This window comes from Equus asinus, chromosome 12 (genome assembly GCF_041296235.1).
Source record: "Equus asinus isolate D_3611 breed Donkey chromosome 12, EquAss-T2T_v2, whole genome shotgun sequence".
Classification (NCBI taxonomy): Eukaryota; Metazoa; Chordata; class Mammalia; order Perissodactyla; family Equidae; genus Equus; species Equus asinus.
The window spans coordinates 40,468,029-40,485,007 of NC_091801.1; the positions used below are offsets into that span (position 1 = coordinate 40,468,029).

The 16,979-nt window shown below is 36.2% G+C and overlaps 1 protein-coding gene and 1 long non-coding RNA gene across 3 annotated transcripts in view; one reads left to right on the plus strand and one right to left on the minus strand.

The window, feature by feature from the left end:
- CIBAR1 (CBY1 interacting BAR domain containing 1) overlaps positions 1-16,979 on the plus strand; it is a 25,215-nt gene continuing 8,236 nt past the window's right edge. Inside the window, exons 1-7 of one of the 2 annotated variants that reach the window (XM_044744057.2) lie at positions 129-169; positions 717-951; positions 3,252-3,320; positions 4,296-4,397; positions 7,046-7,051; positions 8,522-8,626; positions 16,446-16,559. In XM_044744057.2, coding sequence (XP_044599992.2) covers positions 144-169; positions 717-951; positions 3,252-3,320; positions 4,296-4,397; positions 7,046-7,051; positions 8,522-8,626; positions 16,446-16,559 — 657 coding nt within the window. In that variant the 5' untranslated portion in view covers positions 129-143. Of the gene's footprint in view, positions 170-716; positions 952-3,251; positions 3,321-4,295; positions 4,398-7,045; positions 7,052-8,521; positions 8,627-16,445; positions 16,560-16,979 lie in introns of both variants that reach the window. The other variant, XM_044744058.2, reaches the window with a different exon arrangement.
- The window catches only part of LOC139039908 (uncharacterized), a 24,272-nt gene continuing 21,800 nt past the window's right edge, over positions 14,508-16,979 (minus strand). Inside the window, exon 3 of the long non-coding RNA XR_011493255.1 lies at positions 14,508-15,119. This is a non-coding gene — a long non-coding RNA (uncharacterized lncRNA). The remainder of the gene's footprint in view (positions 15,120-16,979) is intronic.

Below are 16,979 nucleotides of genomic sequence, written 5' to 3' on the forward strand. Positions count from 1 at the left end.
AACGCCGGGGTCGGCGCGGCGGCGCGCGGGGCGGGCTCTTGGGCTCCCGGCGGCGGCGGCTAGCGCCCTGGCGCACGCCCGGGCGCCTCGGAGCCTCGGTTGTTGGGTCCCAGCCCGGGGGCCCTGGCCGTGCGCGAGGCAAGATGTTGAGGCGCGTCTTAGAAAACCGGTAACAGCTCCGGGCACCAGCTGCTCAGGGCCCGCCACACGAGAGGGCTTGGGTGGGAGAAGTGGAGCCTTTCTCCGTGGGGCTTCCGCGCCGAATCGTGACCCTGGGCCGAGGGCTGGACCGTCCCCGCTGCGCTCTGGGGCCTACCTCCCTGGGCTGCAGCAAGCCCCCGGGGCCGCCCGCGGCCGGGCCGGCTCCACCCACCCGCTCTGCCGGGCTCGGGTCCCCGCACGGCCGCGGGCGGTGCAGATGCCTGGGGGGCAGCAGGGCGCCCAGGCCGCGCAGCGCGGAGCGGCCCTCGCAGCCGCCGCCTCGCAGCGGTGCGGCCAGCCGGAGCCGGGCCCCTTCGTGCGCCTACACGGTGGGGATATTGAGGCCAGGCTAGAGGAGGGGTATTCGCCTCGGGAAATGGTGGGATTGTTAATGGTTTGCGCCTCAGAAGCTGCGAAATGCCCCGGGAATGTTTGCGTATCAAATTAACGTGAAGACGGAAGCCATCTCCTCTCTAATGAGAATGATTTGCGTTTTGTGTCACCTTTTTCTCCAGAGACGCTCAAACCAGACAACTGCAAGATGCTGTGACAAATGTGGAGAAGCATTTTGGGGAGCTGTGCCAAATCTTTGCTGCTTATGTACGGAAAACTGCCAGACTGCGAGACAAAGCAGACCTCCTGGTGAATGAAATCAACGTGTATGCCTCTACGGAGACCCCAAATTTAAAGCAGGGCCTGAAAAACTTTGCTGATGAGTTTGCCAAACTTCAGGATTATCGACAAGCAGAGGTATGGAGTGAGGTCACAGCGTCATTGTTGTGAATGAGCCCTGAAGTAGTGGATGAGGGAACCCTGAAGACTTGCACTGGTAATCTACCTAACTGCAGTGGCGAACACACACTTGATGATAAACGTACATTTTCAAATCTGTAACACTGAGAGAGTTATTAAAGGGAAGCTTCCCGTGATGTTACCGTTTTCAAACTAAACTTTAGGGTGTTTGAAGTCCTGAATTTCTCCACGTCCTTTGCCAACTTTTGGCCAAGGGGTGAGTATTTACAGGGGCCGTAAACATAGTATACCCCTGGGGAAGAAAAGGAGCATGACTTGTGTCTTGTAAGTATATTTTAAAGTATGTGTGGAGATGGAAGATGTTGGGAATAGTAATGTGAGTGAATAAGTAATAAATGGACAAGAGATCCTTGCTGCTTCCCTGCTCTGGAAAGTTGACCAATGTTCATTGAAGAAAAAAAAGGAACTGGTTTATATCATCGATTCAAACCAGCAGTGAAACTTTTGGAGTTTTTTTTTGCTTTGCCGGCGAGGGAAGAAGGTGGTCTTGTAATTGTTTTCTTTCTAAAAGTCCATTTTTTCCTTTAATACCTTATAAATACTTCGTTTATATTTACGTTAGATGTCAAGAGACAAGTTAATTTGTAAGAAGTTGTCCAGTTAGAGCTGCATTGCTGCTTTTCTCATCAGTGCTTTTGATCCTTTTTTAAAGCCTGAAACAGAAATTTGATTTAAAAACCCTACAAAAACAAAATGAGGATAATGATCTTTCAGCCTATTACAGCTATTCATACAGAAATTTGAGTAGTAATTATATTTAGAGGTACTTTTTGGGAAAATGTTGGGTTCTTGTCATATGTTTTTTCTGTAATAAGCAACTCTCAGTTATACATAACTGGGGATTTACTATTTCAAAAATTTATACTCACAGATAATCCTAAAATCCTGTGTTAGCCACTAATTTCAATGTTCCTTTCTAGGAAACTTTTATGCTATTATCAGATAGCAAAGTGAATTCATGTACACTTGTTCTCCTCTTTGTTTCCCTTGCTTACCAAACAGTGGAGGTGCTAATGAACAATTAGCAAAAGGTGGGCGACCAAAAGGAGAACAGAAAAAAGACGTGGATGATCTCACACTGCATAGTCAGTGTGTGGATTATTCAAAATGGTATAGAGTAAACTATCCTGAATATTCATGGTTTTGATTTTAGGATTCCTAATATTTAAATGCTCAATGAGAAATTGATTTTCTTCATTTTCCTAAAATCTTTTAAAATGAAACATTCATATGCACTTTGTTGACAGAAACTAAAGAAAAATCAATATGCAATGTACTCACTGATTATATAAACATGTATCATCAAAAAAAGCCTTTTTCCTTCTACAAAAGTAATATATGTTCATTTTAAACACTTAAATACGTGTCACCTTGTATTACCTATCCTGAAAAAGAAAATTTTACTGTCGAAGTCTTATTTTTTGTGTGCTATATTTATATACTTACCTTTAAAGCAAATCCTTTTCTTCAGTGCTTTTCAGTAGTGCTATTAGTAAAAGAAGAATTACTCAAAATGTGATGATAAAAATTGTAGTGTTTAAGAAAAACTGTTTAATTCTAAATAAAAGAAAGATCAACCATACTGTTTGACAACTCAGCAAGCCTGAGACCATTTATCTTGTTCTCTAAGCTTTTCTAATCTACAAATGGCTTCTCAGAAAAAAATTGCACTTAATACAGTGGTCTCTAAGCTTTTTTGCCTTTGAGGGTTATGTTGCTTTAAATGTTTCCAATGAGCTATTTCTTTCAGCTTTGATTTTTTTATTTGGAAACTTGGGCTATATTGTATTTCGGAGATAAAGTATGTAAAGTATCCAACACTGTGCTAAACACACTGAAAGTGGTAGCTGTATTAAAATTTGAGATGTCTTAAAACTTACCCCAAAACTACTACTTTAAGATAGAAAAGTAATACAGAGATGATGGTGTGGCAAGGATGAGCTCCTTGGAAACCCGAGACATTTTCTTGTCATATTGCACACCAGCTGCTTTTCTGCTTTTATTGTTACTGTATAGCTTAACAGTTTTTAATGTGTTTGAGTTTAGATTCTGTCTTATCAATTTCTCATGATTCTTTTATTTATAAAGATAACTGTGACATTTTAATCTAAAAATTTTAAAATATTAATCTGTGTAGTAATTATGTTCAAGTTAAACAGCACAGGATTTATTTCAGAATTTAAATTTTGATATGTATGTGTTGCTTTTCAGTTACATTTTATAATAATTTTCAATAGGTTGAACGACTTGAAGCCAAAGTAGTTGAACCTTTGAAAGCTTATGGAACCATTGTAAAAATGAAACGAGTAAGTAAATTCATTTGTTTCTTCTATTATTAGGTATTCTGGCAAAGAGTATGAGGTTTCCGATAATTGTCTTTTTAATAAAAAGTACAAATTAATATTTATTCATTCTTTTTACACACTCTGAAGCATTATTTCTTAGAACTTTGAGAATGAAATTTTTTATTGAGCTTACTAAGTAAACTACTATAGCAACATAAAGCATTATTTTGTTTATTATGGGAACATTAAAATATGTCATATTTATAGTCATGAAGAATATATGGACAGAAATCATTTTACTAAATGAATATAAGTTTGTATTTTTGTTTGAAAGCAGACAATAACATGACTAAAAATAAGTATGACAAAATTCTATTTTTTTCAATTGAGGTATAATTGACATATATTAGTTTTAAGTGTATAGCATATTGATCTGATATTTGTATATATTGTCCAGTGATCACCACAATAAGTCTAATTCACATCTGTCACCATACAGCTAGAAATTTTTTTTTTCTTGTGATGAGGCGTTTAAAGATCTATTCTCTTAGCAACTTCCAAATATGCAACACAATATTATTAACTATAGTCACCATGCTATACATTACATCCCTAAAGTTCTATTTTTTAAATCAGCTTTATTGAGGTATAATTTATATGCACTAAAATCCTCTCATTTTAAGTGTTCATTGAGTTTTGACAAATGTGTATACACATGTAACTACCACCACAATCAAGATATTTTGTGTGTGTTGAGATATATACATATATATACATATATATGGTTATAGTTTTGCATTGAAATTGTGTCATTATTTTGAGAGGATATTAAACACTCGCGTGCACACACACACAAAGACACACACTAATTATGCTGTAGTATTGCTGTGGTAATGCCTGAATCAAACAAGGAGTGTTCTCTCATTCTTAAAACAGTGTGTGTGTATTTTATTTCTTAAATCAGATTTTTATTAGCAAAAAAATGCTTATTTGCAGGATGACCTCAAAGCAACATTAACAGCAAGGAATCGAGAAGCTAAACAGTTAACTCAGTTAGAAAGAACACGTCAGCGAAACCCATCTGACCGACATGTTATTGTATCCTTTGAATTTTGGTCTTTAAAAAGACGTTTTGTAAGGTATGAAATATGAAATATATATATGGAAATTATGCATTTATACTTTTAAATGTGTACAGAATTTGAATATAAAGATTGAAAAGAAATGCATGCATTTATGAATTCTCACTATAAAAATTAGCCAATTTTAAAGAGAATACACCACCTAATTCAATCTCCTTTATTGTTTTCCACAATTGATATACAAAAAATAAAACACTTATAAATGTAGATGTTTTTATACAGAGTAAATTCTAAAATTCTGAGATTTTTTTTCACATGATGACTATTAATTATAAAATTAACTTAAAGGTCTGTTATTAATTCTAATGTATCAATGTCCTTTCTGCCCTGCTTTTGAGAAAAGGAAGGAAAAATCATTTTTTCCCCAGTATAATTCCCTTCATCTTTAAAAGAAAAAAAAAACACCATGAAACTCACAATATGACTTCCAGCCAAAGACCCTCAGGAGATTGAAGAGTATAATTGAGGTCCACAGCTGGACACAAAGGATCTATATGGCAGTGTCTACTGTAACAAGGTTCTTCTGTTAAGAATGCCTATTTTTTAAATTAGAACGTGCCTTGTTCATTACTAAACAAAAGAAGAGAAAATAGTGCCTGGCTAATTGCGAGCCTCTGGGATAGGTGCAATTGTATACAAAGTACTAACTTATCCAGCTGCTTCTTTTTCCCATTCCCTCCTATGTCTCCTTCCTACTTCCTTAAGGTTTTTACTGCCCAGCTCAGCCAGAAACCACATGAGGAGTGGCTCTTTGGGGGCATTTGAGGTTCCAGAACACCTCCATTCCTGAGGGGATTCCCTTGAGCAGTGATTTGGGGCTGCGTCACTTGCCTGGTCCTCCTTCCTTTGGACCAAAGGTACATACGCCCAACTTTGTAATAAACAAAAATGGGCAGCCACAGGGCTGGGATTGCCCATTGGAGGCTGGAACAGGAACAGCTAGACAGTAGTTGATGCTTAAGATCCACCAACTGGAGATTACAGAGTCTAGGTTTTAAGCAAGTTGGAGAAACCAGAGACTGCTGGAGAAGTTATGACTGACAACTAGGGACAAACGCAGAGGTGAGGGAATGTCAGTAGTTTTTAAGAATTAAGCCAGAGTTGAAAATTTTGTTGTTTTGTTTGGAGGAGAGTGTATAAAGGCAAAAAAAATGTCACATCTGGACTCCTGAGTGGTTGGCAAGATTGAATCAGAGATAGTATTAGTAAGGACACTCAACACAGAAATGAAGCTATTCCTAAGTCTGCCTTAGAGGCTCTGCTGTACACAGTGGTGTGGAGGAGGTGTCTTATGGTAGATGAAGCAGGTCTGTGGATTCACATGTGGGGAAATGCAACAACTGAGTAGATTCTTGCTCTCAGTGAATTGCTATGCTCACTGGGAAAGATCTGTGACTTCAGTGGATTTTAATGACCTGAGACTAGAAAATAAAAGACAATCCCTACATATAAATGTATTCAGTATAAATATGGAAATATTCAATCATAGAATATTAACCAGGATAGACCCTTAAATTTTAGCTGACTATTCAAAAGAAGCACATTAAAATTCAATGTGTAAAATATAATGGAATAGCCCTGGCCCCAGAAGATGGAGTAAAGAATCATCCCAGGGCTTTGCCAGTTCAGCCCTCAAGGCCCCTGGTGGCTTCTGAACAAGCTTCCTATAACATATTTTGAAATACACTAATCTGGCTCACTTTTTTATAAGCCATTTTGCACTTGTGACTAATTTGATTAAATATACTGATAATTCAGTCGTAGCTTAGTATTTCAATCAAAAGCATTTCCTACTCAAATTGGGACATTATAGGATTTTGAAGAATCTTCAACAAAAGAAAGATATAGAAATCTGTATCCTCTTTGCTAAAAATAGCTGTGTAACTTTGGTTGAGTTGCTGTGCTGAAGTAAAAAGGAGTTCAGACTTCAAGAAATGGATAGTAGTTGCCAGAGGATGGTAGATTACGTTACAGACGTCCCAGCTGTGGCTTATGCTTCCCCATTCTTTTCTAGTTTAGCCAACACTAGTTACCCTTCTAGAGTTTAAAATGAAACTATCAGTAAATGGGGAGAGGAAAGACAAAAGTCAAAAGGAAGAAGAAACAAGTAAAGAATTGCGTGAGTCACATGTAATAGACAGTATTAGGAAATTAGTCTGCTTGAATACTATCATTAGTAAAAGGTTAACATGCATCAAATAAGAGAAGTTTTTTCATGCTAATAAATCTTTAAAGGAGCTCTATTTTACTTTGAATTTCCTGTGATGAAGTTATATTTTAAAAATCCCAAGCCCAATAACAGTACAGAGTATTATTTTTGATTGCTGGGTATGATTAAAAGTTTGTATGTTTTTTAAAAACTTTACATCCTATATGGCAAATATACACACATATACACGCAGGTATAAATGAATATATTTTTAAATGCTTAGTATCTTGAAATTGTATATTTGAATTAATTGTAAGAGTATATACAATATTAATATGTAATTAATGTATAATCTAATTGCAAAAGTATATAATTATATAAGAGTATATGATTTGAATTTATTGAAACAAATTGTTCTCTTTGAAATGTATTTTTTCCTTTATGAAAAATTTCAGTCACAGGTGGGTAATAAAGTGGTGTGTCAAGAGATGGATCCTTATAGTAAACCCTTTTACTTATTTCAATTTCTACATTTTCTTGAAAAAGAGAGCCAGGGCTGAATGTCAGAATATGATGTCACAAAACTTTGATGACAAATGCAGATTTTTCCCATGAATTAACTATTGAATGATGATGTGTGATACTTTTGAGTAAATGCAATACTAGCATAGGAAATGAAACTTTATTAGAAAGAATTTAATAAGAAAATTGGACTACGTCTTTTAAAATCTCTATGTTACTGTTTAACAAAAAATTTTAAATATTTTTGGGCAACTATTGTCCTAAAAGATGAGATACTCTTTTTTTTTTTTGAGGGAGATTAGCCCTGAGCTAACATCTGCTGCCAATCCTCCTCTTTTTGCTGAGGAAGACTGGCCCTGAGCTAACATATGTGCCCATCTTCCTCTACTTTATATGTGGGACGCCTACCACAGCATGGCTTGCCAAGCAGTGTCATATCTGAACCGGCGAACCCTGGGCCACTTAAGCGGAACGTGCGCACTTAACCGCTGTGCCACTGGGTCGGCCCCTGGATGAGATACTTTTTTAAGAGAAATGCATCATTAGACTAGAAATGTCCTGCATTTTATAGAACTGTAGCCACTAGCTATATATGGCTGTTGAGCTCTTGAAATGCAACTAGAGTAACTGAGGAACCGGTTGGCTTTTAAATTTTCATTTAGTTTTAACTTGTTTAAATGTACATAGCCACCTGCGGCTAGTGGTCACCATATTGATTGTACAACACAGATCTAGATAGTATGAGTACTTGTCATTAGAGTATATAAAACAAAGCATTAGACTTGCCAGCTAATTTATTAGTTACTATATATATATTTTTTGTAATAAGCATTAACAAAATAGTAACAGTATGATATTGTTAGCTTATAAGAATATACAAATAGAAACCCCATGCTGGAATAAATATTTCTAGTGTATATTCTTTTCTACCTGGGATATTACAGAGTTAGAAATATTTAATGCATTTGGAGAAATAGAAAATTGAAAGTACTTAAGTCACAGGTTCTTTCTTTTTTGGGGAGAAAGGGTTAAAGGGGAGAGAGAGTGAGAAGTAAAAGGATAGTGGCACAGACAGCGAAATAGGTAAAAGCAGTAGAAAATACAGAAAATGTTTTACAGTAAATCATCCAAGGGTGATACAGGGAAAAAATGGTTGTGTAGAAAGAAAGGAAAGAAATTTTGTTTTCTTTTGTTTGAGGTTATGAATCATGTCACTTAGTAGATTTAGAGTTCTTTATTCTGCATGTGCTAATTATATAGATCATTTTATCTCATGTGGTAAATACATTATTGAACAGTTTACACTGTTATGCCAAAAAGCCAGTACTGCAGTGGTAGCATTTACACATAGATTCAGTTGAGTGGATTTTGACTTGATTTTTTTGTATCTTTGGGGAATACTTTTGTAGGCAGAAACCGAATTGCAGAGAGCTACAATGGATGCTACCCGAACAACTCGTCACCTGGAGGAAACTATTGACAATTTTGAAAAGCAGAAAATAAAGGATATAAAGGTAATAAAGTAGCTATTAAGGTTTAAAACATGTTTTCTAACCTTAGTTTTTGTTTTATTTAAATTTATGAAAAATTTAAATTACTCTGACTTTTTTAGGCCATAGTCTGTGTGAAAAAAATATCATAAATAAAAATATATCAAATGTTATTTTCTTATGGAAACAATGGTATGTAAAGGGACTACATTCCCAACCAGAGGCCAGATATTCAACTTTTTATCACAAATACTATTTAATCAAAGGAGCTATCATGTGGTATGTTTTATGTATCAGGCACTGTTCCAGGTACTTTACACAAATTATCTTTTAATCTTTACAGCAACCTCGTGAGAATAAGGTGGTATTATCCATATATTGTATAAAAAATACAGCAACTTACCCAAAGTATCATAGCCAAATATCTGATATGTAAACCAATCATGTATTTTAGAAATATGTTCTTTCCATTATAATAGACTATCATTAATTTTTATACCATAAAGCTTTCTAATAACTACCTATTATTAAATAAGTAGGTTAAGAGTAGCCAACCAAATAAACTTGCATCCACCATGATATGGTGTCACAAGAAGAATTGCCTTATTGTATTGTAACAAAGTAGGAGATTTAAAACTTTTGGGATCATGGGCTTCAGAAGGTCTTCAGTGACTTTTTCATAGGCATTTTGGAAAGATTTGGAGGATTGCTTGTGACCGTATTCTGTCTTTTAAAACAAATCATTTAAGGATCCCTTTTGGCTCACTGCAAATTTTCCTGGAACAAGCTTTTAAAGTATTTTTGTCATTTTACAACCATTAACAAAGAAAATGGCCTGCTTTCAAAAGTTAGGTTCTTATCAATAAACTAAGTATTATCTACTACTTAATTATATCATTCCTCTCTACAATCCATGAAACAACATTCATTTGCCCCTTTTATTTTTTAAATTTCCTATCATAGTTTCAAAGCATTTCAGAACTTTGATGTTTTTGATAGCCAGACTGAAAGGTCCTGAAGACCAAAACTCTTTTTTTAAAGCTTCTCGATTCATTCCGCACCCTGCTGTGTAATGGTAGATTGCTATTCGAGAAGAGCATCTCAGGAAGCTGCCCTGAGACAAACCCTTTTACTGAGGTAAGAGAGTATAGGCAGGGTATAATATTTTACAATTGCTGACATCCTCCTTAAATTGAGAAAGAAAGGAAGGAAGGTTATTAAAATAATTAGCTTTAACCTGAAAAATGAGAATGGAGACTTGTGAGGTCTGCCTGGTTCCATTGCCACCTGACAGCTGCTTTAGTGTGGTGGGAGTCTGATTCCTTGCTCCACCACTGTTCCTCATGCCTACAAAATCTGCTTTACCTATGGCAGTCTGTGCCTGTGATCTTTGGTGGGTTCACTTCAATGTTCCACCTGCATGCTGGCTACCTCTACAGGTGTCTTTAATTCCCTGGCATCACCAATAACAAAACTGGGGCAGAGAGAGTGCAAAATCCCCAACTACAATTCCTACTGCCTATTTCCTGAAGCAACAGGACATGGAGTGAGGGACTGCATAATGGAGGGTGCACAGAGAAGAAAAGAGCTCCCAAACTTTTCTCTTTGCCCCTGGAAGAGGGAAGTCTCTTGATGATCACACAAAAAAGGAAGACAGGAGGAAACCTAGTTTTTAAAAAATTGAGATATAATTCATATACCATACAATTCATCCATTTAAAATGTACAACTCAGTGGTTTTTAGTGTGTTCAGATATGTGCAACCATCACCACTGAATTTTAAAACATTTTCATAATCTGAAAGTGAGACCTAGTGCACTTTAGGCCCTGCTTCCCCTGACCCCCTCCACCCCAGCCCTAAGCAACTTCCATTAATCTCATGTCTCTATGGATTTGGCTATTCTGAACATTTCCTATGAATGGAATCATAAAATACATGGTTTTTAACTGGCTTCTTTCACTTAGCATAATGCTTTCAAGGCTCATACATATTGTAGCAGGCATCAGTACTTCATTCCTTTTTATGGCTGAATAATATTCCATTATATGGATATTACCACATTTTGTTTTTCCATTTATCAGTTGATGGACATTTGGGTTGTTTCTACCTTTTGGTTATTATAATTAATTATATAAATATTCATATACAAGTTTTTGTATGGACATATATTTTCATTTCTTTTGGGTATATACCTAGTTGAATTGTTGAATGATATGGTAACTCTGTCTTTAATTATTTGAGAAACTGCTAGACTGTTTTCCAAAGCGGCTGCACCACTGTACATTCCATCAGTATTACATGAGAGTCCCAGTTTCTCTGCATCCTCACCAATACTTGCTGTTCATCAGACTTTATCATTATAGCCATCCTAGTGGGTGTTAAGTGCTATTTCATTGTGGTTTTGGTTTGCAATTCCCTGCTGATGCTTATTGGCCATTTGAATATCTTCCTTAAAGAAATGTCTGTTCAGATCCTTTGCCCATATTTAATTGGGTTGTCTTTTTATTATTGAGTTGTATTGAGTTTTTATATATTCTAGATACAAGTCCCTACCAGATATATAATTTGCAATTATTTCCTCTCATTTTGTGGGTTCTTTTCACTGTCTTGATGGTGTCCCTTGAAGCACAAAAGTTTTTAATTTTGATTAAGTCTAGTTTATCTATTTTTTCTTCTGTTGCTTGTGATTTTGTCATCATATCTAAAAATCCATTGCCGAATCTGAGATCCTGAATATTTACCCCTATGTTTTCTTCTAATGGTTTTATAGTTTTCGTTGTTACGTATGTCTTTGACCCATTTGAGTTAATTTTTATATATGGTGTGAGCTAAAAGTTAATCTTCATTTTTTTGCATGTGACAATCCAGTTGTCCCAGCACCATGTTGAAGAAACTGTTCTTTCCCCATAAATAGTCTTTGCGCCCTTGTTGAAAATCAGTTGACATGGTTTTGTTTCTGGACTCTTGTTCTTTTATTGATCTGTCTATCCTTATGCCAGTAGTACCCTGTCTTGATTAATTAACATTGCTTTGTAATAAATTTTAAAGTCAGGGTGTGTGAATTCTTCTGCTTTGTTCTTTTTTAGGATTGCTTTTTTTGTGATCATCTGTTGCAATTCAATACGAATTTTAGAATTGGCTCATCAGTTTCTATCAAAAAGTCAGCTGAGATTCTGATAGGGTTTGCATCAAATCTATAGATCCATTTGGGGAGTATTGCCATCTTAAGATTAAGTCTTCCAATCCATGAACATGGACTGGTTTTCCATTTATTGAAATCTTCCTTAATTTCTTTTAACAATGTTTGCAGTTTTCATAGTATAAATTTTATGCTGCTTTTCTTAAACTTTTTCCTAAGTATTTTATAATTCTTGATGCTATTATAAATGGAATTGTTTCCTTAATTTCATTTTTAGATTGTTCATTGCAAATGCACAGAAATACAATTGATTTTTATACACTGATCTTATATCCTGCAACTTTACAGAACTCATTAGCTCTGATAGTTTTTTAGTATAGATTTCCATGGATTTTCTACAGACAAGATCATGTCATCTGTGACAACCCACACTTTTAATGCAGGCCCCCATGACTCTAGCAATTTCCCAGAAATGGGAGTTCCAGAGATCAATACCAGAGTCTGTGAGGGTTCTGAATCTCCTGTATATCTTTCCTCCTCACCGTCAGATTGTTTCTTTTCCACATGAGGCCTTATTTGAGATCTTTTATGATAAAGAGGGATGCACAAATCCCATACCAGAAGCTTCAAAGATCAGTCAAAAAGGGTTACATCACTGCCCCCTTCTTTTTTTTAAGGAAGGTTAGCCGTGAGCTAACATCTGCTGCCAGTCCTCCTCTTTTTGCTGAGAAGACTGGCCCTGAGCTAACGTTCATGCCCATCGTCCTCTACTTTCTATGTGGGACACCTGCCACAGCATGGCTTGCCTCATGGTGCCATGTCCAGCACCCGGGATCTGAACCGGCGAACCCCGGGCCACCAAAGCAGAACATGAAAACTAAACCAACGTGCCACTGGGCCGCCCCCCTCCCTTATTTCTAATAAAAGCAATATTCAGATATTGCCATGTTAATTTTAGCATGTCTCACAAATGTTTTTGTTTGTGAGACAAATTCTTGGAAAAGTGAATATTGTTGCTGCCATTCATATTTTGGGAGAACCAGACTTAGAACATTCTTATTCTTACCTGTTATCAGGCTACTGCTTCAGATGGGGGTAGAGCTTCTGGCTCCTTCTTCAACCTCCATGGGGCCAGAAATGATTGCCAGTAGTGGGCACTAGTCATAACTGTATTACTGTGTTTGAGATGGAGTTTGACAAGTCCATATGACTTTTGTTAGCAGCATTAATCAGCAAGGTAGCACAATTTTTAGACAAAGACTTTTCACAGGAACCTTGCAAAAAATTTGAGAAAAGTCGGTATGAAACTTAGTTTATAGAATCTCAAAGAAAAATCGCAATCCCATTAATTTCCCATGTAATAGGAAAAGTCATGTTACATGGTATGTCAAGGGAATTTCAGACCTACAAAAAGGATCTTGACCAGGGGTCACTCTTGGAACAGATAGGGGCAGGAATTCAGTATGTGGTGAAGTAGCTGACATGGGTAAGAAACATCTTCTAAATTTAATTTTTAATAGCTTTATTTTTATAAAATCACCATAAGTTTTTTCATAAATTTATTGAGAAAAATGTAATAATCCCACTACTCAGAAATAATCAGCATTTTGGTTTACATCCTTCCAGATTTTTTTTTCTATGCATTTATACACAAGAGATATGGTGATAATAACAACATTTCTTAGGCATTGACTGTGTCACACATTCTAAGCATTTTATGTGGATAAACTCATTTACTCCTCACAACATCCTTATGAGAAAGGTGATATTATTAGTTCCATAGTTATATTTAAATGGGACCAGACCAGCATCCCTTTTTAAAATTTAATGTATCATGGACTTATTTGTGCTAAGAAACAAATCTGTATCATCCTTTTTGGTGTCCTCATAGTATTTTGCTATATGGATATATTATTTAACTAGTCCTCATTGGTGGACATCTAGGTTATTTTTGCAATTACATCTCATTGCGTCACCGAACATCAGACTTTTTGCTGGCCCAGTTATTCTTTTGGGATAAATGACCAGATGTGGCATTTCTTATTCAGAGCATACATTTTCAATTCTGATACCTATTTTTAAACTTCTGTCCATAAAGCTTGAACTAGTTTACATTCCTACAAAACCCTGCATGAGCATCCCAATGTAACGATGAATATTGTTAATAATAGCCAATCTGATAGGTGAAAAATCAGTATCATCTTAATGTACATTATTACTACTGTTGAGGCAGAATATTTTTTCATATATTTAATGACATTTTATTCTTTAGTAAGTTACATTTGTTCTTGGCCTATATTGAGTGTTGGCATTTTTCTTTTTTTTTTTAGATTGGCACCTGAGCTAACATCTGTTGCCAATCGTTTTTTTTCTTCTTCTCCCTGAAGCTCCCCAGTACATAGCTGTATATTCTAGTTGTGGTCCTTCTGGTTGCAGTATGTGGGATGCCACCTCAGCATGGCCTGATGAGCGGCGCCGTGTCCGCGCCCAGGATCCAAACAGGCAAAACAGCAGGCCGCCGAAGCAGAGTGTGCGAACTTAACCACTCAGCCACAAGGCCAGCCCCCGGCATTTTTCTTACTAATTTGTAAAATTTCTTTATATTGAGAAAATTAACCATTTATATTAAAGAGAAGATATGTCGCAAATGTATTTTCCCATTTTGTTGCTGAAGGTGTGTTTTTGCCACTTTTTTTTTTTTTTTTTAAAGATTGGCACCTCAACTAACAACTGTTACCAATCTTCTTTTTTTCTTTTTTCTTTTTCTCCCCAAATCCCCCCAGTACATAGTTGTATATTCTAGTTGTAGGTCCATCTAGTTGTGGCATGCGGGACGCCATCTCAACATGGCCTAACAAGTGGTGCCATGTCTGCACCCAGGATCCAAACCAGCAAAACCCTGGGCCACCGAAGCGGAGCCCATGAACTTAACCACTCAACCACGGGGCCGGCTCTCATGTTTTTGCCACCTTAAAGTTTTATTTTTGTTGCCAAATCTATTGGTCTTCATTTCTGCCTTGGCATCACACTTAGAAAAGTTGTTTTGTTCTTCAAGATTATATAAATATTTGCTTATATTTTCTTCTAATATTTGTATGATTTTTAAAATATTTAAATATTTTATCTGATAGTTTGTGCATATGGTTTAAGGTAGATATCTAACTTTATTATTTTCACTTGAGTCCTTTCTAGCTAGCCAACTATCTTAGGAAGACTGACAGTTAAGAGAGTAAGTCCTAGCCCTAGCCAAAAGCCATTCCACTTCTCAGGCATTCCTTGGTATCTGGAGATTCTTGGTGTGAAATCCAAAATTGTATCTTGGAATAATGCTGTTTATTAGTGTAGTCAGTTGCCAGTATATCAGAGCCCTCTGTGACCTATATGAAGTGATAGTAAGGGTCACTGTTAGTCATAGTTATAAGTCTCTTATCCCAGAGCCCCATCTTTACAGTTAAACCAACATATGTGCTTGGCAGCCCAGAAGGGGTACTGTCAACTACAGCTCTGTTTCCATTGAGTAGTGATCCAAAACCTGTTAGTACTCCCTTAAATATTTTTCAAATCCTTAAGAAAGAATAGAGATGGAGGGGAAAAAAATCATGGAATACTGAGGGATATCTGTATGGCTACCATCCAAAGTGCTGGACTGCTCCTATATGGGTGGTCACCACAGGAAAGCAGGAATGAAGGGAAATGGGTATTTGACTGTTGCCTTTTAGCCTATCTCATCTCTTCTATCTTTCTCTTTTAAGGACAGTGCTTGAGTATTTTCTCCCTTGTTCTCATTCTCCCCACTTCTCTCTATGTTAATACTCTGATTTTTTATTTTTGATAAGGGACAAAATAATTAACAAAAGGATAAGATCCTATTTTATTGAAAACTTGCCTGGTCTGTATCCTCTCCCTGCCTTCCATTATCTCACCCCTGCTTAGACCAACATGCACATCCTCATTCATTCTCTTTGCTCATGATCTTCCTTATCATAAGTTGTCATCAGGCTCATAAGAGTTTACCTGCACAGTTTATTTGTGAAGAAAATGATTGATTCCAGCAAGAATGGCACAGTACAGTGAGCAAGAGCTATAACCTTTGAAGAATCAGATCCAAGTCTCAACATTCTAGCTGTGAACAACACTGGGCAAGTCATATGTTTGTAAACTGGAATGCTCTATGCTAATGTATGGTACTGTTATCAGTGGTAGGAATGTCATTATTACCAAGTAATCCCTTCGTGATTAGAGAATATAAGTAACATATAGTGAGAAATACGATGGGATATAACTCCTGTCTAAAAAGCATTCTATTCTTTAAACATCAGTTGGAGTTGCTAAAATACCAGCTTCTGAACTGAGCTGCTTTATCTAATACATAAGGCATGTGGTAACAGTACATAATGGCATATACTGAAGTCAGATCTTTTTTAATCACAAATGTCAATTACAAATTATAAATAGAAGAACTGACTAAAAAAATAAGAGGGAAGTAAATGGTGAGATAGGAAATATTTTGTATAATTTGAAGGTCTGCTACAGAAGGTCTTTGAAGCTATTTTTATTCCAGTTATCTTTTGTACTTAATGTATCCTGTAGAAAAACACACCTCGGTATTTCGTAAAAAGCCAAGACTATAGTAAGGAATAAATTTACTAAATTCACAAAGCCATTTTTATGATTGTTTAAATTCAAATCTTTATTTTTTTTAGACTATATTTTCAGAATTTATCACTATCGAAATGTTATTTCATGGCAAAGCTTTAGAAGTCTACACTGCTGCCTATCAAAATATACAAAAGATTGATGAAGAAGAAGATTTAGAGGTAGGACTATGTCTAAGCTCAGTTTTTCTGTTAATATGGAAATGTTTAAAAGAGCATTAGTTTTCGTGGGTCAAATAATCTTAAATTAGAACACTACGATGGATGTGTTATTGTGTGCAGCCCCAAATAGCTGAACTTTTACGATTTTCTATTTATTTTTAACTTTTCAAATTAACCACAGTAAAGTTCCAAGAGTTAATTTATTAATAGCTAGTAAAATATAATCTAAAGCCATTACATGAAATACTGTATCATTTTAACTGGTGATATCATCACTTAAGTGTCCTAAAAATAACGTATATTGATTTGAACTAACATTTGAGTGTTTATGCCATGCCCAGTACCCAAAGCTTTATATGCATTTTTTTAATTCACTCCTCAAACAATCCTGTGAGGTGGGTGCTATTATTATTCTCATTT